At 38.1% G+C, this 21,249-nt stretch overlaps 1 protein-coding gene across 1 annotated transcript in view; it reads right to left on the bottom strand.

Moving 5' to 3' along the window:
* Positions 1-439: 439 nt before the first annotated feature.
* grm6b (glutamate receptor, metabotropic 6b) overlaps positions 440-21,249 on the bottom strand; it is a 44,781-nt gene continuing 23,971 nt past the window's right edge. The window contains exons 7-10 of the mRNA XM_036559417.1: positions 19,362-19,507; positions 17,880-18,497; positions 10,299-10,610; positions 440-685 (exon numbers count right to left, since the gene is read on the bottom strand). Of these exons, the coding sequence (XP_036415310.1) occupies positions 446-685; positions 10,299-10,610; positions 17,880-18,497; positions 19,362-19,507 (1,316 nt within the window). The 3' untranslated portion in view covers positions 440-445. The remainder of the gene's footprint in view (positions 686-10,298; positions 10,611-17,879; positions 18,498-19,361; positions 19,508-21,249) is intronic.

A 21,249-nucleotide genomic window follows, 5' to 3' on the forward strand; every position in this document is an offset into this window, starting at 1 on the left:
GTAAATAATGGCTTAAGTAAAAGTACATTGTAAAAGTTTTTTTGTTGTCAAAGTAGCATAAAATTTTATGGTCAATAGCCGTTTTTTGAAAAAAAAGAAGGTTCAATGTATGTAAATAAACTATAAATATATTGTATTTTAACATTGCTATTGCTATATTTTAGAATGTAAATCCATAAAAATATATGATCACCTTTATTTCACAGACACACACAAATACTGTATGTCAGAATAATTAGTTGAAGGAGTGAAACTGTTGAATTACAGTAAAAGGTGTTTCTAAGAAATTAAATGACTAATCTTAGATTAGGATTTTTTTACCTTTACTGTTGACAGACACCCCTGCTTCCAGACTTTTTACCGTTTTTTACAGTGTACCTTTCTACAGGTTTTCTTTAGGTTTAGGTTTTTCTTTAGAAAAAAGACTCAAAAACCTACAACTTCCTCACTGTGACCGGTCAGCCTCGGCTTTGGTCTCTCCATTCTGCTTGTCGCTGGATTTCTGCGAGAGTCGTGAGGAGACTGCGGCGGCCTGGGCCACGGCTTTAAAGCTGCGCTTCCGTTTCTGCACGTTCTGCTCTGGATGGAAGATAATGACGTAGACTTTGGGGATGTACAGCATGCCGAGCGAGACGGTTGCACTCAGGCTCATGGACACAGTCAGCGTGGTCGTCTGGATGAACATCTGGCTCAGGAAAAAAAACAGATTAAAAGGCACTACTGTCAGCTTCAGCAGTCTGCGGACAAGTATTGCATGACATTAGAGAGACGGCACTCAGTCTAAGATTGATTCACTGTTCATTTCTCTCTCTGTGTTATTATAGCAGCTATGGCCCAGTTAGCCAGGCTGCACTGAAAAACTAATTAATCTGCAGGATGGATGGGGTATAATGATTACTCCTGATTGATAAAAGCCTGTGAAATGAACCGTTCGCCAAACAATTCAATCAGCTTAGCACATGAATCCGCATGCATTACTGCATAAGCCACATGTAGCACGGTTACATTTCAGTGTATGCACAGATGCACTGAACAAGGATTTACATACATTCGTGGGCTACTTTATTAGGTACACTTACCTTGTATCTGCACTCATTGTCTATTTTATCTGGGCCACTTTCCACATTGATTTTTTAGTACCTGTTTACCTGCTTAATTTGTTAGAGGCCCCCTTTACCATGTTTAGGGATGAATCATGGTCTTGCAACGCCTCTGGGCCCCTTGTGTAAGATTTGTATGTCTAAAGACAAACTTGAATTGTGATTTCATCTAATTTCTTTGAAGCCAGACTGTTGTAATGCAAAACAGAAGTAGTCCTATACACATCTAAGAGTACACACTAATCCCACTTTCACTTTTGGTGAACTAAGGGCCAACAAGATAAAATATACAAATAAAGAAAGTTTTAGATATACATACAGAAGGTTTTAGACTGTATACAATTACATACAGTACACCACTTTACTAAAATACTTCAGAAATGCAGTGTTAAAAAGGCATTGTTTAGAATTTAATAAGTTTTAATAATTTAATAGTTTTAGTTCTACATAGCATACAATATGTTTATTTAATGAGGGGGGTGGAGTTAGGGTACCTGTACTAACCCTCCGTTCCAAGAAAAAATCTTCTGATCTATCAAACTATTCACACACAAATTCGGATTTAGCATTTCAGAACCAGTTGCAGTCCATGTTTGCTCTCTCTTCAGACAGTTGCCATTTATTCTGTCCGCCCCTTCAATTTTTGCAGTTTAATATTGAAATTCTGCAAGTACATGACCCACATTATGATCCTGTGATTTTAGTAACTTGTCTTGGTTGAGGTTTATCAGTTGCCGCTGCTCTGTTTGTAGGGTTGGAGCTATAGAAGTAGCCCTCTCAACCGCCTCACCAGTGGTGATCACTAAATTTTCTCTTTCCATGATCGAAATAGTGCTCTAGGCTAGCAAACTAACCTAACTCTAGTGTATGCTTTGTTTAAATGTTCAACTCCAACCCAGTTTCTGATCAATGCGTTCACATGCCAAGTTTAAAGGGGCCTGTATGGACGCACTAAGATTGTTTTTTTTTTTCATTTGTCAAGACATCATAGGCTCAACACCAGATAGCATGTAATAATTTGACTTTTAAATCATTGGATGTCCTCCGACCCTTTTAACTTAGTGTGTTTGGTAAGCTGTGATGACACAGCTATTGTCTTCTGTTAAATTTTTAAACCTCCTCCTTTGCTTTTTTTCTTTTCTTTTTTTGCTGTCTTAGGTTGGAGCAAACATGGTAGAGTACCCCCAAAAGGCTGAGCTGTCAGGGCCATACCCCTACATCCTATCCCCTGGAGATTAATTTAAATGTAAATGTTTAAAATTGATTATTTGTGTTCACTGTTTTTGTGAAAAAATAAACACAAATAAAATCAAAGATACATTTAATAGATTTAAATTCTAACAACTTTGTCTAAAATGTGTTTAAAATATGTTTGTGTGTTAGAGTGAGAACTAAACTCTATGTGGCTAAATAATATTTTTGCAGGAATTACTGTAAAAAAAAAGCATGAAAATTACAATAACCCATTAATGGGGTAAAATTAACACAGAAATTCTAGTCAATATGAACCAAAACATGGGTTAAATGACCAGCCCATCTTGAACAGAATCTAACCCAGTGTGTGTTCTGTCCAGTAGTGACGCAGCCATGTGGTTAAAAACAACCTAGATTGGGCAGTAACCCAAATAAATGATGGGTGATCTCTTACTTTTGCACAGAAATGTACAACCCCATTTCCAAAAAAGTTGCGACGCTGTGCAGAATGTAAATAAAAATAGACTGCAATGATATGCAAATAACATAAACCATATTTTTAAAGGAAAGTACTATAAAGACAACATATCAAATGTTAAAACTGAGAAATCTTATTGTTTTTTGAAACATATATGCCCATTTTGAATTTGATGCCAACAACACGTTCCAAAAAAGTTGGGACGGGGCATGTTCACCTCTGTGCTGCATCACCTAACACTCTGTACGCGTTTAGGAACTGAGAAGACCAATTGCTGTGGTTTTGAAAGTTAAATGTTTTCCCACTCTTGTTTGATGTAGGATTTCAGCTGCTCAACAGTTCGGGAGCTCATTTGTCGTATTTTTCATTTCATAACAATCCAAATGTTTTCAGTGGTGACAGGTCTGGACTGCAGGCAGGCCAGTTTAGCACCTGGACTCTTTTAATACAGAGCAATGCTGTTGTAATACATGCAGAATGTGGTTTGACATTGTCTTGCTGAAATAATCAAGGCCTTTCCTGAAAAACACGCAGTCTGGATGGCAGCATATGTTGCCAAAACATGTATATATCGTTTAGCAATAATGGTGTCTTAACAGATGTGCACATCACCCATGCCATGTGCACTGATGCACCCCTATACCATCATGAATACTGGCTTTTGAACTGTGCACTGAAAACAAGCTGAGTGGGACAGTGCCCATGATTTCCAAAAAGAATTTCAAATGTTGATTCATCAGACCACAGAACACTTTTCCACTTCCCCTCAGTCCATTTTAAATGAGCGGTGTTTCTGGATCCTGTTTATGTACGGATTCTTCTTTGCGTTTTAGAGTTTTAACTTGCATTTGTGGATGCAGGGACAAACTGTTTTCACAGACAATGGTTTTCAGAAGTGGTCCTGAGCACCTGCAGTGATTTCCACTACAGAATCATGTCTGTTTTTGATGTAGTGCCGTCTGAGGGCCCAAAGATCATGGTCAGCAAATACTCGTTTTTTGCCTTGTCCCTTGAATACAGAGATTTCCCCAGATTCTCAGAAAGTGGATACTTTTAAGATCACATTTGACCTACAGCCGATTTGGTCAGACTCTGAAGACTAAATTCCGAAACTGTCGGTTGGTCTATGTAAGGAGCTGGAGAACGAACTGCTGGCTGTGCAGCGAGTGAGCGGAGCTTGTTACTCTGATGTAGCAACAAGCTGCACTTTCATTTGGCAGAAGGAGTTGCTCACATTAAAACATATTAAATGCCACGTTCATGGCCCAATTTATTTATTTCTTACTTTATTTATTTAACTGTTGTATAAAAGCACTTGAGGTTGTGTGTTATCACTATAACATCACAGCCATGATGTTATTTCGCAATAACACATTCCCTCTCGTGTTTTATTGCTTAATTATTGCACTGTTTGCTCATGTCTTTCACAGTGGTGAACCCCTCCTCATCTTTACTTCTGAAAGACTCTCTGAGATGCATTTTTTTATACCCAATCATGTTACTGACCTGTTGTCAATCAACCACCAGGTGGTTTTTTTTTAGCATTACACAAATTTACCAGCCTTTTGTTGCCCCCATCTCAACTTTTTTGGAACGTGTTGCTGGTATCAAATTCAAAATGGGCATATATTTTTCAAAAACAATAAAATTTCATTTTTTTTAAATAATTTGCACATCATTGCATTTTGTTTTTATTTACATGTCCCAACTTATTTGGAAATGGGGTTGTATACACTACCATTCGAAAAATTGGAATAACTTGCATATTAATAATTGCTGTTATTTAATTCAATAATAACTTACACAATATATTCAAAATACTATAAGCTGAAGCAAGAGTGGAGCTTGATTTTTTTGTTTTTTGTCTCTCAAAGATAAAAGCTGTAACTACTATTTATCTATTATCTATTAAGAGTCCCATTTTCTCTGTAACTTTTAATTTTTTTTTGAACAGTTTTGGAAACTCCTGCTTTTTGAATGTATTTTCCTTTCCTGTCTCCTTTCTTATGTAAGTGGATTATCTTATATATTACTGCTCAGAAATTTACTCCCCTGACCTCCAGAGAACCACCACATGGGCAGAACCTGGTGAGGAACACCCGTAGGAATAGTTCTGATATGGGCCTCTGGTTCCCTTCTTGCAACATCCAGGACCACTACGGGGGTAGCAATCTGGTGAGCTTAACCTTGATCAAGAAGAAAAAGTAAATTGAAAAGCTAATGACTAGAAATTAACTTAATGATTGGTGGGTGGGCTCTGACGTTATACACAGTATACAGGCTTATGCAAAAGTACACATCCTCTTCAGAGAACAAACATCTGCACATTTTAATGCACAATTAATGTTTTTGTGCTGAATTTAAAGTATGGGACACAAAATAAAACTTAAAATATGGCTTGTGCAAAAATTATGGCACATTTTAGATTTGTTTTTTTTTTTCCAATATGTTAAATTCAGCAATAGATATTAGCAGTAAAACCCCATATTTTAGTTATTCAATGTAGGGGATGTGTACATTATTTTCATGAATTAATAAAACATGCAGTTTAGGGGTGACTAAACCGTGACTGTATATGTATTCTAATAAAAAAATATATTTAGTCACTGTTATAATCAACCTCAGAAATCTCGGAAATGGTAACTTCATAAGAGGCAGAAAAGAGTACTTAACCTTAATATACGTTAATGGAACATAATTTTGGACCATCTTTATTGGTCCATTTGTCATTAAATGTTCACACAATACAAAGGGCAGGTAATGTTTTCGAATGGTGAAAAACATTAACTTGAAAAAAAAAGAGTTATATGGTTATGATATGAGTCGGTTGTATGTCCGGAGTAGTTACCACACTGATCTGTAGTACAAAGCCTCCTCTACATAAACAGGTTTGCTTTTTTATGCAACCATAAAACACTAGCTGCACCAGGTGAGAGATTTAAAGCCAGTCCAAACGTCTGTGAGAAAATGTCTGTGATTCTTTCTTTCCTTATGGCACAAATCAGGCTAATATCTCCACTGAGAATGGACGACTGGTCAGCAGAGGTTTGTAGAGGCAGAGAGGCGGCAAGACGTTTTAAGTTGAGGTGCTAAAATTTTAGGCAGGATCCAGCTGAGTGAGGCACAACCCATAACATTAATTTTTTTGCTGAATGTAAAAAATATTTGAGCAAGATTAATACTTTCCTTTTACGAGCAACCCTCACATATCTGCTACAAATTAAGACGTAAACTTCGTTTTGAGCACCTACATTTTGTGTACAATTCATCTGAAAATGGCATGAATGGAAATGTTACAACACTGTGGAAAGTCAGGACGACTAAACAATTATGATGCAACTACAGAGCTTTGTTTGAGTTCTCACCTTGAAGGCATCGAGGAGTTCAGTAATACAAACTTAGTTTAGTCAAAAGTTCTCATAACTCCTAACACTCTCCCCTGCAACAAACACATGTACGTCCCCGTTTCCAAAACAACTGGGACGCTGGGCAACTGTAAATAACAACAGATTGCAATGATGTGCAAATCATTTAAACCCTACATTTAATTGTTTAAAATAGTTCATAGAGAACATATGAAATGTTGAAACTGAGAAATGTTATTGTTTTTTTAAAAATATATGCCCATTTTGAATTTAATGCCAGCAAAAACATTTCAAGCAGATTGCAACAATTCAAAAGTACCATTTCTCAACATAAAATAGCGAAGAACTTGGGGATTTCATCATCTACTGTACATAATGTCACTAAAAGAGAATTCAGAGAATCTGCCAAAATGTCTGTATGCAAGGGACAAGGTCAAAAACCAATATTGGATGGCCGTGATCTTTGGGCCCTCAGGCGGCACTGCATTAAAAACAGACAGGATTCTGTAGCGGAAATCTCTGCATGGGCTCAGGAAAACCATGCAAGGAAGAAACTATATATAAACAGGATCCAGAAACGCTGTCACTTTCTCTGGGCCCGAGCTCATTTAAGATAGAGGCGAAGTGGGAATCACAGATGCCACATCCCTCAGGCTAAAGAAGCGAGGGACCATCCAGCTTGTTATCAGGGCACAGTTCAAAAGCCAGCATTTGTGATGGTATGGGGCTGCATTAGTGCACTTGGCATGGGTGACTTGCACATCTGTTAAGACACCATTATTGCTGAATGATATATACAGGTTTTGAACCAAAATATGCTGCCATCCAGACAATGTCTTTTTCAGGGAAGACCTTGTATATTTCAGCAAGACAGTGCTAAATCTCATTCTACATGTATTACAACAGCATGGCTCTGTAGTAAAAGAGTCCAGGTGCTAAACCTGCCTGCAGTCCAGACCTGTCACCACTGAAAACATTTGGCACATTAATAAATGAAAAATACAACAAAGGAGACCTCAAGCTGTTGAGCAGCTGAAATCCTATATTAAGCAAGAATAGGAAAGCATTTTACTTTCAAAACTACAGCAATTGGTCTCTTTGGTTCTCAAATGTTTACAGAATGTTGTTAAAAGAAGAGGTGATGCAACACAGTGATAAAAACATATCCCTGTCCCAACGTTTTTGAAACATGTTGCTGGCATCATGTCAAAATGGGCATATATTTTTCAAAAAACTATAAAATTTCTCAGCTCAATGTTTGTTATAATGTCTGTGCACTTTTTTGAATTACATATATTCTGATTTTGTTTACACTGTACAGTGTCCCAACTTTTTTGGAAATAGTGTTGTAACTTTTATATAACAGTCAAAATACTACACTACTAATACTACAAGTTTTTTATTATTAGTTGCAGATGCAGTTAAATGGAAGCCTGAAAAAGGCCATGGAATCACATATCCACATTTTTTTTCCTCACAATCACATTTTTCTTCCTGTAATAATGAGTTGATTGTTATTTGTCTTGAGACATTGAGTTATTTATGTCATTATCATGTGATAGCAAATGTTCTGTTCCTGAAATAGAATTGAGAAAAAGAATTGTAATTTTTTCGAGGCAATGAGATTTTGAGATCTTAAACATATTGAACTGATCAGCATGAGACTTTTCGCCCGCATAAGACTGTTTTCCTCTTTGCTGGGGTCTACAGCTATGAATGTAAATCTTATAACTTTCTCTAAACAAGTTCTCTCTAAATGAGTCACTTAATTTTTATTCATTTAAGCCAATTAACAGAGTATTAGTTCATAAATTCATATAAACATATAAATTCATATAAAAAAATATTTTTTTTGCGGGGCTGCCAGCTAGCAATGTTAAAAGAGCTGAACGCTGTGAACTTTCTGCATAGCCTGTTAACCCCTTAAAATCCCAGGCTTATTGCAGGTATTTTATTCTAACTACAGGGATTTCAATGCAAACTGGCTGAGCTATTCTTAGGTCATACAAGCATGTAATAAAACTCTGGGCCTTCCAGTGGTCCCTGACCATTTTTTAAGGGGTTAAACAGATGCATATCTTGAAATCCTCCACAACAGCACAACAATGAACTAGACATCTAGTGTAAAAATGTGTGACCTTTCACCAGAATACAAAGTAAGTATCATTTAAAATTATTAACACATTGTAAATGTAGGTATTGCTACAAAAATTGAGTGTATAGTTTCTCATAAAGCTATATTTAATATTCTGTAAATCTTGTCTGACCTAGCAACAGTAGCTATGAAAGAATGCCTTTGGGCAGAGCATGGTTAATGCAATTGTGCATTCTGTATAATTTAGTCAGACTTTTATTACTAAATCCAACTCAACTCACACTCAATTTATATCCAAAACAGTGTAAGAACACTATGAAAATACTGTGACATGAAGGTAAAAGCCAGCTGAACCACACTGAACTTGCTCTTTGGTACTGAAACCCATCTGACCTCTTTTCTTTCTCTTTCTCTTTTACTCCACTCCTTTGATTTCTGACTTAAAAGACTTAAAGAGCACCTCAGGCAGAGCAGCTTTGTGATCGACTGCCTCCGAATACACACTCTCTCTCTCTTATTCACAATACACTGTCCTTTTTAAAGTCTGCTTTAGTGGCCCAAACGTCTCCCACTAGGTGAAAAGAAAGGAGGAGTGTAAGCGAACAGTGTGTAGGTGTACTGAGATTCCCACCACTGCATCCATAAGATGGGGCACATCACTGAGTCTGCAGCATAAAACTGCTTAGGATGGGAATTCCTTTGACATTAGACCACTAATAGAAGTCTCTTAATTCAAATGCAGATAGACTGCTGTTTAATCTATAACAATCTGCAAAAGCATTATGATTTTTAAAGAAATGGTCAGCAAAAGGCAGCCTTTAAATTTTTATCGATTTTTTCTTAATATTAGTTAAATTTCTATTTTTTCCCTAATACTAAACAAATTCTCAAATCATCCCTTACACTAATAGACCTAAATAAAGGTACACCATCACTAAATCAAACAAGTAACAATATGCAATTCAATGCAAAACCTAATCTTTATCTGTGGCATCTTCCACAGAATATTTTCAACATTTCCCTGTACACAAAACCTGTTGACTCAAAACACGCTTAAAACAGGAGCCAGCGGGCAGCTGCTGAATTCTGTGAATAAACCTTTGTAATACATATGTAATGCAAATTCGAAACTGCAAGCACTCTAACAATACTGGTGTTGGAGGAGAGACATGAGAAAAGCAAAGCTATTAGCTTTTATCCAAACAACATCTGTTTCCCTGCTGTCCCAACTTTTTTGGAATTGGGTTTGTATTAACCTAAACCTGCCCAGGGACTGCAAATAAAATGAGTCATTTGGCACATTTATATTATCAAATATTTATGTTGATTAATGTGTATTGTCCCTGTTAAATAAACAATAATTAAATAATAAAGTTATGTTTTCTTATTGCTTTCCAAAAGGCTTTCTGGTACCTGTGGCTATCCTTTGGAGGCTGTGAAAAGTCTGCCTACATTACTATGTTGGTAACAAATAATCACAATTTTTTTCCCTCAGGGAAACTAATGAAATCGGAAATAATTATTTTCCAGATTTACAGCTTAATTTACAAATACCATTGACTGAAGAATTCAGGAATGTTTACCGAATTCTGCAACTGCCCAAAGGCTTCATAAGGGTCTTTTGAGTAAACTTGTGTAAATCAGGTCAACTTGAAATTATAAAAATTAGCCTTCTGCAAAGCTTTTTATTGATTTTCCCAACTCATAGTCATAGTCTGTATGTGGGAATTAGCAGCGACTATATTGGAGAGTAACTGAGTAAAAAGCCAACAGAAAACTTAGCATTGTCAGTCTATCAACTTTGTTTTTTTTTCTTAGTAAGCTCAACTTAATCTGTATTATGTTGACCTAACTTATATGAAGAATTAAAAATCTAATTTAGATGACTTCAAGTTGACCTGAATTATAATTTTTACAGTGTGGTGTTGATTTGTACATGAAAGTGTTTTGAAGTAATTGTCTGTGGTAATCAACCATACAGTATAGATGCTGCAGACAGAACATGTTTGGAAAATGCTGGAGTATTCCTTTAAACTCTTCATTTCATTAAACACAATCCTCTGTACCTTCTCTGTGGACTGTGCCGTTCCAAAGAAGATGGGTACGAATGCCAGCCAGATGATGCAGGTGGTGTACATGGTAAAGCCGATGGGTTTGGCCTCATTGAAGGTTTCGGGAACGCCACGGCTCTTTATGGCGTAAATGGTGCATGTGACCATTAGCACCATGCTGTAACTCAGACAGCCAATCAGAGACAGGTCAGACATGTCACACTTCAGGATCCCTCGGGCCAGCTCGGGGTTTGGGGGCCGCAGCTCCTCAAAGTCGATTATAGTGTGAGGGGGAACCACGCCGAACCAGATAAAAATACCTAACAGCTGAGAAAAAAAAAAATCCATTTTAAGATTTACACTTACTGTCCATTTTCTTAGATCTACAGGGCTGTCAAGTGTATGTCTAATGAGTAATTCACTAATAATTTTGATAATTAACTGAGTTATCAGAGTTTTAAAAAAGGTCAAACAATAACAATGGACTCCCAAATAACAAGCGATGAGCCTTTTAAGAATTCCAAAACACTTTACTGCAACAAAGATAAACTATTTAGCTTTTAAAAAGACTTTGTTAATAAAATATATATCAACACTAAGTGTCAAAAAGTATATAAATAGGTTTGTCCATTAGGCTTTGTTGCATACTTTAAGACAGTAGAAGTATTGAGGAAAATTTAAAATATGCATCATCATCATCATGCAATCATCACGCAAAAAAACACTATGATTTTTTTCATGAGTAATCGATTTTAGTCAAGGAATTGTGACTAAATTCTGCACAAATCCCTGGTTTAGTTTGAGGCATGACAACTCTACCCCTACCGGATCACTTCAAGGCTAACCACACTCTAGTAACAAGCTCAGCACAGACGACGACATTGCGGCCAACCTCTTCACCTTTGAGGTCATCTGTGAATGAATGGGCATCTTGGCACAGATTCAGAGAAGGAAGCAGAAAAGGTCACTATGGACTGATACTTTCACACAGGAAAAGTTTAGGAAGGTGGTCAAACTCAAGAACCCTGAGGAACCATGTATGATGGTAGAGCAGAGAGCGCACTGTCCCTGGCATGGCTTGATAAGAGGGAGAGTACTGCACCCCAGACAACAGCCCCAGCCCAACCCCAAAGAGAGCTTGAGTCAACTGCAAAAAGTGGATCCACACTCACAAGTACATGGTGGATTTGGAAGCTCTTGAGATGAGCCCATATCCCCAAGCCTGAGGTCCTTCCCCCAAGAGCACCAGCCAAGACTTGGCTTGCCAAGTTGCTGAAAGTGGATGGAAAAACATCAAGGGGCCTCACAGACTCCAGAAACATGGCTACATTGGCCTGGAATTCTGCCTCTGCCTTCTGCCTACCATGACTTCAAGCTTCTGAAGAGATCCTCCTGTCCCCAGAATGCATGGGGATGCCCACCAGGTCCCCGTGGCTTGGGTAAGAGTGGCCAATTACACTGGCAAGTGTACACTCTCCACTGGCTTGATCCAGGACCTGCCTTTCCCATGGCTGATGGGAGAGCCTTCTCAGAGAGCCCACCAAGAAGACCCCTACACAAGATAGCCATCCAGTCAGAGCCACCCCTTTTCACATGTAGCCTGGACGGCGTGTCTCATTCACCAGTGAGGTGACGAGAGTGGTGGTGCTTAACCTGAAGGTGAGACCCTCACACCTGCTAACTCTTTGTCTGTTTTAACAGGCCTTGACAAGAGCAGCATTATGAGAGAAAAAATGGATGATGGATTCCAGCTGAATATTTCACAGTGCATGCATGACTCTATCTAAGGCTAATCTTAACAGATTTCTAAAATAGAGAGCATCACAAACTTAACATCAGTTTGTCACAGAATTTCTTGTCTTTTTGTCATATGGGCGCTCACAGTAGACAACAAGGAAAAGAGAGAGTATAACACACATAACAAGTTTTGGCTACAAATAAGAACGGCTACAAAATCCCAGATCTCCTCAGAATTCACATGACACAAAAAAAGGTAAACTTAGTGGACTGGACCGGTTTGGCATTGATATGGGGTTGAGGAACTCTGATATCACAGTGAGAGCTGGAGAAATATTTCATTACAGACTGGTAGCTGACTTGAAACTGTAAAAAGAGTGCCTTGATGTCTGGATTCATAAAGTATAAACTTGATAACAACTCTTATTTGGCTGTGTTTTACATGCAGCTTCTCTGTCTCCGTGCTCCGTTTTGCAGGCAGTGTGCATGCACGTTTCTTTGCCTTTTTCTCCACTCTTCTGAGTACTGAGTACATCTTTGACCTTCTCACATTACAGGACTCGTAAACATTTTGAGTCATAAATATCTAACATGTTTGATAATATCTGAGGGCCTCCGATCACTTTAGAGTTCAATTGGAGGGCTACAGGTTCATTCATTTCTCCTCTCACACTACCAGATCATCTGCACCATCAGTTGCTTCTGATCGAGCTCCCCACCTGGAAAATCACTTAAGATTGTAAAAATTTGTCCCAAGGGGCAAATCGGGGTTAAAATCGGGCAAAAAAAAGACCCAGCTTAACTCAGAGTCAGGAGCTGGAAAGACGCTGTCATGCATCTAGCCCACTTACACATCCCCTTGGTAGAACTTGTTTATCAGAAACTGACAGGACCTGAATGTACGTCAGGCTTGGATCGGGTTCTCACAGCACACCACTAACTTTTTTCAGGTTTTACGCTGCATTTCCCCTGCTTTATATTTATCCCTTTGTCTATACTTCCTCTCTACTTTTACTACCTTAAAACAGCTGGCATGCTGGAGTCACACACTCATGTTGTTGACAGAATTTAGCACTGAGGTCCACGAGACTCACACTTGTGGGAAAATGGATGAAAAAAACAGTGAATTGATTCAGAAAAGCGCAGTGTAGTTCCATCCAATAGTTGTTTAATTTGTTTGTATATTTAAGTTATAAATTCTTGAATATATATATTCTAGAATATATATTCTTCATATATGTAAAGAAACTAGAGTTTTAGGATTAAACAGATTAAACATCTTGCTATATGATCACAAGTGAAAACATCGCAGTATGGAAAATGTATCCAGACAGAAAACGTCCTGAATGTTTTCTGCCTGGATAAATTTACAAATTTATTTATCAAGCAATGCTTTTAAACAACATCCCGAACATTTTCAGTAAAAGCAGAATTTAAGCTTTTCAACTGTCAACTGTTGGACAGCTGATTATTTAGTTGTAGCATATTACTTTATAGTGTTTTATATTTTATTTAGCTGTGATCTAATGATGGCTATTATTGTCACTACAGTCACTTCATAGTAACCGGTGCTATTCTGTCAGGTTTTATATGGCACATTGGTTATTGTATTTGGATCAGTTTCTGACTCAAAACCTGAAGTAGTTCAGGCTGTGTTCGCACAGAATTTTGTCTGGCTTGGGTCAGGTTCAGACTTAAAGTACAATGCTGTGTGTAGGGATGGATCAGGCTCAGAGAAAAAACACTCTAGCTATATTTGGGTGTGGACCAAAATTTCCCACCTGATTAAAACTCTATCCTTAGATGGCCATCTTGAGCACAAAAACACTGAAAAAAACACTGAAAGGATTCCACTTCAGGCTTTGAGTCATTCACACATGGAGCACTTAAACTGCATTTTACCAAGATGTACGCTTTCATACATGCAACAAAAATCTGAGTAAGCAGTAGGGGATATTCTCATGAACAGTCAAAAGCTTCTTCATTTCTAAATCATGTGCCAAAATACACTCTCACAACTTTTTTTTCTCATTAAAACTAAAAAAAATGATTGTAAAAACACAAACATTCTGCTTTTCTGAATTGCATTTACATAGAAGTAGCCATGGACGCATTGCCACCCTCTAGAATCACTCCTGAAATGTTTTCACTTGCAAAACTAAACTAAAAAATGAAACTGTAAAAAAGCATCAAAGAAATATACAACGCTGCCAGCTATAATCTACATGTCTTTGTATTTCTTAGTAATGTCAGTCCTCACAGTAATTTCACAGTACTGTGCTAGGTTTTGTGCAGGTAAAATGCAATGTCAACTTTAACAGGATTTTTAAACTGTTAATGTTCACACTTAACCCCTTCCCATTAAATTCTCAGGTAGAAGTACATGTGTGAAAGGGGCTTTGGTGTATGCCACACATGAACTTGGCCACTTGTCAGACAAACACTGAAGGAAGACCCATCTGACATTGATATTACTTTTTTCCACATCTCTGTAGACCAGCATCTATGTTTTTGCAACAATGAACTCTCCAATGTGCATTCGCCTTTGTAATGAGGGGTTTATGCACTGCCACCCTAATATATCCCTGTTAATGTAGTTGTCGATGAATTGTTCTTGCTGACACAGTTTGATCTTGTCCTGCACTTACATTCTTAGTGGCCTGAGAAACATTCTCAGAACTTAATTAACTTACCTGGCTCATTATGACTGGTTAGACAGGTCAAGAGCTGTCATTAGGAATCGCAGCTGATGATCAAAGCTTGTGCTAACACTCAACAACCAGTGTTGGGTGATCGGATCTCTACAAAGCCAAGGAAGGCTATAAAAAGATATCAAAGCACTTCCAGCTCACAATTTTCACAGTCAGTTAAGGGGAACTGTGGAAGTCAAGACAAGATCTGGAAGACCAAGAAAAGTCTCACAACTGCTTGAATGTTTGTCCAGAAAGACAAAGCAAAATTCCCAAGATGGCTACACCAAAGGCCCTGCAGAAAGGTTTAGCTCACACAGGAGTATTGGTGCACCGTTCTTCTGTGCAGTGTTGTTTACACAAACATGATCTGCATGGAAGACTCATCATAAGGAAAGTTTACCTGTGACCTCGTCACAAAAGTTAACATCTGAGGCATGCAAAACAGCATCTAGATAAGCTATTGTAGAAAACAGTGCTATAAAGACTGATAAAGTTGAAATCTTTGGCCATATTCACAAAACATGTACTTTTGGGATTGTGTGGCAGCCTGTGGCACAGGAAACATTGCACAGTTAGATGGAAGAATAGATTACACTAAATACCAACAAATTCTAAAAGCAAATGTGACACAGTCAGTCAAGAAACTGAAGCTGAAAAGATGATGCTTCTACATTAAAATCCATATGTTAAAAGCATACTTTAAAATCCACCACAAACTACTAATTTTGGAATGATCCTCATATTCAGAGTTAAACATCATTGAAAATCAGTGGGTAAGTCTTAAACATACTGTGCAGTCCAAGAATATTGCAGAATTATAAGCGTTCTGCCAGAAACAGTGGATGACAATTCCTAAAACAAGAAAAGAAAGACTCCTAGATGGCTGAAGTGTTTGTAAGCTGTGATATCTCCCAAAGGGGGTGTTACTAAATACCAACGTAGTAGGGTGTCCAACCTTTGCACATGCCACAATCACTGTTTTCTTTGCCTATTTTTAAATTCAAATATAAAGTAACTGTGCACTAACATTTGCAGAACATGTAATAAAAAATGGTTTGCGTACAACTGTGCATATGGAAGAGTTGCTGGACAGGATGCTTTAAAGGTAAAGAGAATGGCCAGCATGCAAAGGGCAGTGCTAAACGTAACAGCAGCGGTGCTTTCAGGCGACTGCACAGTTAACAGCTCCTTAATAAATTATTCAGTGGAGAAAAAGTCAATGGCCGAAAAATCTCCTCTGGGAGGACTAAAGTACACCAAACATATACTGAGCATTAAAGTCCTATCAGTCCTACTGAACCTACCAAAATGTTTTATGCTGTATCATGATTTGAATTGCTATTACAGAATCATACTACAATGTTACATCTATACTTGTCAGGAAATGCCTTTTAACAACAATTCATCAATGTAATATTGTTGTTATTGTTGGTTTAACCCTATTATTGTTGGTTTTAACCCTCAGATGTCTATTATTATTATTGCCATTTTAATATACTATTTAAATGTTATTATTCATTTGTAATTTATAATACAAATGCAATGTAATATGTAGTGAATTATATTCTCGCTTAATTGACATTCTGCATCCACAGATTTGAATCTATTTGTTTCATTATCAGAAGTCAACAAAATGTGCCCATTGGTGGTCCACTGATGGCCCAAAGTTTTATTACACACTTCTATAACCTAAGAATAGCTCAGCCAGTTTGCATCGCAGGCCTTGTAGTCAGTGAATAATAACCCTTAGTATGTAATAAGCCTGGGCTTGAAGGGGTTAATTAGCTGGACCATGTGTGGCAGACTGTGGTTGGAAGTAGACTCCACTGGTAGAGGCAGAACTCCAGGACTAGGGTTGGCGACCACTGCTCTACACATTATTTCAAGACCAAATTCAAGGTCATTAGATGTAAAACTATTTCAAAGCAATTGACAAATGCAGAAATACAATACAGTAATGTCAAATGTGAATGTAATGTAATGAGTGAGTGTAATGTAAACTCACTATTTTGGCCACTAGTACAATGTAGTAACAGATATATTTGATAGTACAGCTGGAAACATGAGTGTCCCAATGGCCAATTCTTAGAGTCACTGATTGTCCCTGTGTAGACATGCTATTCAAGTTTAACGATGATCAGTGTTAAACCTGTCCAATGCCTGCTCAAAGCTGACTGACCAATGGCAGGCACAATTTTCCAATTACAATTACATTCTTGTATTTCATCCTACAAACTAGCTCAAACTATTGCTGCTGTGGACCAACAGCTGGTCTGTTTTCTATACTGTCCTGTGCTCAATGGTTGTAGTCATTCTGTATTTAGAGAGTGGCATGTAAGTTTTTGAATAGTTTGTCAGTATTTATTGTATTTATTGTCTGTCTGCTCTGTTGTCTGCTTTTGTGTTCTGTGTTAAAAAGAGCACTGTGTCCTGGAGAGACAACACATTTGTGATGAGCAGAAATGACTATAAAACTGACTTTAACTTTGATACAACATGCATATTGTCAGCTTGACCATACTGAGAAACAGCTACCTAGCTGTTACCCCTTTTTGTACGAACGGATGTCTTTCCCCAAAATCTCCTATGTAAGCATGTCAAGTTTTATCTTTTTCTGACAGTGTTCATGAGTTTTGGCCATTATAGTCAACTATGCTCTAGTTCAGAAATACTGATTGACATTTGGTGCTCATACAGTTTAGAAACATCATGCTTTTGATAATTGCTAAGGTTCAGGCTCTTACAAATAGTTTTACACCAATTTTGTGAGGATTGGTCGAAAAACCTAGGACTCATTTGCAAAAGTAAGTTATGCAATTAAAGTCAAATTTACTTTTTTAGTTTCATTTATGCCAAGGAATCAGCAGAAGCAAGCATTTTGTTCCTACAAATACGATTAAATGCAAAACACTGTGCTGCAGTGTGCTATTTAAGATAAGCAGTCTTATCTATAATGGGAGAGAGTACTTCCTGTTGACTCTCTCCCCCAGTACATAATGCTACCAAGCTAGAAGGGTGTAACTTAAAGTCTGGCCTGTTCAAGTTGTTATAGGGCAGAATCAGAAAAAAAGAAGAAAAATCCTTACAAACACTGTGCTTAGACCCTTAATCTACTTGCAGCCCATATATTCCATGAAATGAAAGTTTATATTACTCAGCCCCATACCTGCACTGAAATGAGGATAAAGGTGATGATGAGCTGGGAGGTGGGGCTGATGAATTTGGGCGGAGTCACAGACTTCTTGCCCTGCTCAAAGATGCGGTAGATGCGGTTGGTTTTGGTCAGCATAGCGGCGTAGCTGATACACATGCCAAGTCCAAGCAGCAAACGGCGAAACGCGCACACCACTGCGCCGGGCTCTGCGATCATCAGGAATGTAATGAGGTAGATGAGGAAGATTCCAGTCAGCAGAACATAGCTGAGCTCTCGGCCAGACGCGCGTACAATTGGTGTGTCGTTGAAGCGAATAAAGGTGACAATGACGCCGGTGGTAGCTAGAATACCCAGGACGGCTAGGAAAACTGGAATAATGGCCCAGGGAGAGCTCCACTCTAGCTTGATGATAGGTGTGGGCCTGCAGCCCGTGCGGTTGGGCGTGGGCCGCATGTCGAACGGACACATGTCGCAGTTAAACTCATCCAGCAGGAACTGATATCCATCACACAGCTCACAATGCCAGCAGCACGGAACACCCTTCACCATCCGCTTCCGTTCACCTGGCTCACATGGAAAACTGCAGACCGAGTCTGGAACCTGCTTGTCTCCTCCTGACCACTGCATGTCCTCCGCCTTACAGAGACATGGACAAGGAAAAAGAAAAGAGAATATTTATGTCAAAATATCTCATCTACTGGCAAACATGTTTACATTGTGCCATTCTTAAGGGAATAGTCTGGTGAAAGAGCATAACATGAGCAAATCTATTTGAGATTACTTAACAAGCTGATATGGTTTGAGGCAAGTGTGTAAGGTAGTTTGCCCAACTAATTTTTGAATTTCTGACTATGAAAAAACAAAGAAAAAAAGCCCCATCAACTTGGAATCTATACTCAGAAAGTTGGAAAAGTGTCATCAATTCCAAATTCAGTGTTAGATGTCATACCAACATTGCTACTCACAGTCAACAGTAATAAATACCATTTCTCTACTTTTATGAGATTATAGCAGTTTTTGCTTTAGACCATTCAACATACAGACAGTAGTTGGTTAAATATGTAACATTTACCATAAATGTTTCTGTTTAAGAACGTACTTAAATCATTAAACATTAAAGATGGAACTTTAACCGCTAACAGTAGCTCTCAAGCTTGTTGCTAACAATACTCGCTTTCATGGAGGTGTCCATGTTTTTTCCCCACTTTGTAGCTTGAATGCCCAGAGGTCAAAAATGATGTAATTCTGAACACTTTCGAGTTATGCTAAGTGCAGTATCAGCTTCTATTACTTGTTAGATACAGTTGCCTCATACCTCCAGCACAGACGTAAAAAAGCAAACTTCAGACACCAAACACCATATCTTGACAGTTCAGTTTCTTACAAGGTAAGTGAAAAATGTGCAAATTCGATTTTTCGCTGACAAATGACTTGTTAAAAATAAACACTGGACCAAATCACAAACATCTTTAGCATCGTTAGAACTCTCCTGACACCTACACTGAGTCGTAGGTGGTTGGTCCACTGGCCGATGATTTTGTATCCTGGGTTGGTGGTGTTGGAGAGCTGGTACTGGAAGATATCGTAACGTCCCGGGGCATCTCCGTCCTCATTAAACATAACCCCAGTACCTGCACTGCCTGTGGAGCCAACAGGGGCTGGGAGTTAACACCCTATCTGGAAATGGAGCTTATTTACACACTCACACACACACATACACAAGGAAGTTTTGCATTAGGAAGTTAACAAATTTCTTAACATGTTTAATTATCAGATCACAGCAGCGAATCCACCTTAGAGCAAACTGCAGATATCAGGCACTATTCTTTTAGGACTATTAAACAGATATTTTGAGCCAGAAGCTGTAATTATAATTTGAAGGTGACTCCAAAGGCATGTACATAAACCAGTACAGATTTACTTCTGAAAATGTGCAGTGAGCTGTTCCATTTTAATTCAGGGTGCAAGATGTTTGCAGATTAGAACATGAAAAACATCAACTAATGTTTCTTTTCCTTCACTCTACAAGAGGAGTAAGCATAGGTTTATATATGGAGCATTGGATACACTCAATTCCATGGTTACACTACACTTATCACTATGGTTAGACTACACCCATTTCCATGGTTACACTACATCCCTTTTTCACAGTTTTGCTGCACCCATACTTATGGTTAGATATGTACATAAGTTAACTTAGTGTACTAGATGAATGCTATTATGATCAAGATGAATAAGCAAAACATTTGTTTGAAATATTCAATAATATTCAAAAATCAAAATACAATTCAACAGAAAAAGAAGAAAGGAGGTGTAAATCATTTAATGGCAGGATAAGCAGCACTAATATCAATAATGTATTCAATCAATTAAAGTTTGTTAGTTAGTTTGTTAGTTACCAACAGTAGGCTATACATAGTGAAATGAAGTGATCTGGTTATCTACATTAGCCAGCATTAACATTATTATTAATGTTATTGTTACTATTGAGCCTGTACAGAAAAGTCACAAATATTTGACATAAAGTGTCTAAAAATACATATGATCAGAAATAAATACTTTTTGTTGCTCCAAATTGTAAAACAGCTTCTAAAGCTACAATTAGCTAACAAACATCCATATTAAAAATTATTTTAGTGTTGGCTTAAGTAGATAGCTAACTACTGTCCTTCCACTTCTAAAACCAATGACGCCCTTGGGAATAAAGCAAAACCTTATAAACCAACATGACGACAGTTCTTCTATTTGTTCATTCAGGAGCATCTTCTTTAAAGTGATTGTGATTCACCCTGGCTGCCCTGAGGTGTTCACAGTCGAGCGGAGATCCATACACGAGAGAGAAAGATGACCACAGCCATCAAAAACACTAAAAACTCAGTGGCACCAGCTTTTCATAGAGAGCTCTGTGCACTCAAAGACGAGAGATGGAGAGAAAGAAGAAAAGAAAGAGGATTTGCACAGAGCGACGGTGCTGAAAAGGGGAAATGCGTCTAGTGTTTGGAAAGAGGACACCCTGGGGGAAATGGGGGTTGGGGGGGTAGGGAGGTCGAGAGAGAGAGAGAGAAAGAGTGGTGTATTTAAAGACAAGACATGGAACAGTAGTGCATTAGTGGTGTTCTTCAGGCTTGAAGTGAATGAGTCAATCTCTTCTTCATGCTGACCTATCCATCCTCCACTTTTCATTGACCCCTGGGACACAAACAGCACTCTTCCAAAACAGCTTCTCCTTGCACAGGTTTTCCTCTCTTAGATAAACTCCCCATCACCTATTTTTTTACATTCTCAGCTTGTTTTCCCCTCTTGAATTACAGTAAAAAAGCCTGCAGGATGCAAACACTTTGACAAACAATAAGAAGACAAGAAGAATATAATAAATCTCAGC

The sequence above is a fragment of the Colossoma macropomum genome, unplaced genomic scaffold, assembly GCF_904425465.1.
Source record: "Colossoma macropomum unplaced genomic scaffold, Colossoma_macropomum, whole genome shotgun sequence".
Classification (NCBI taxonomy): Eukaryota; Metazoa; Chordata; class Actinopteri; order Characiformes; family Serrasalmidae; genus Colossoma; species Colossoma macropomum.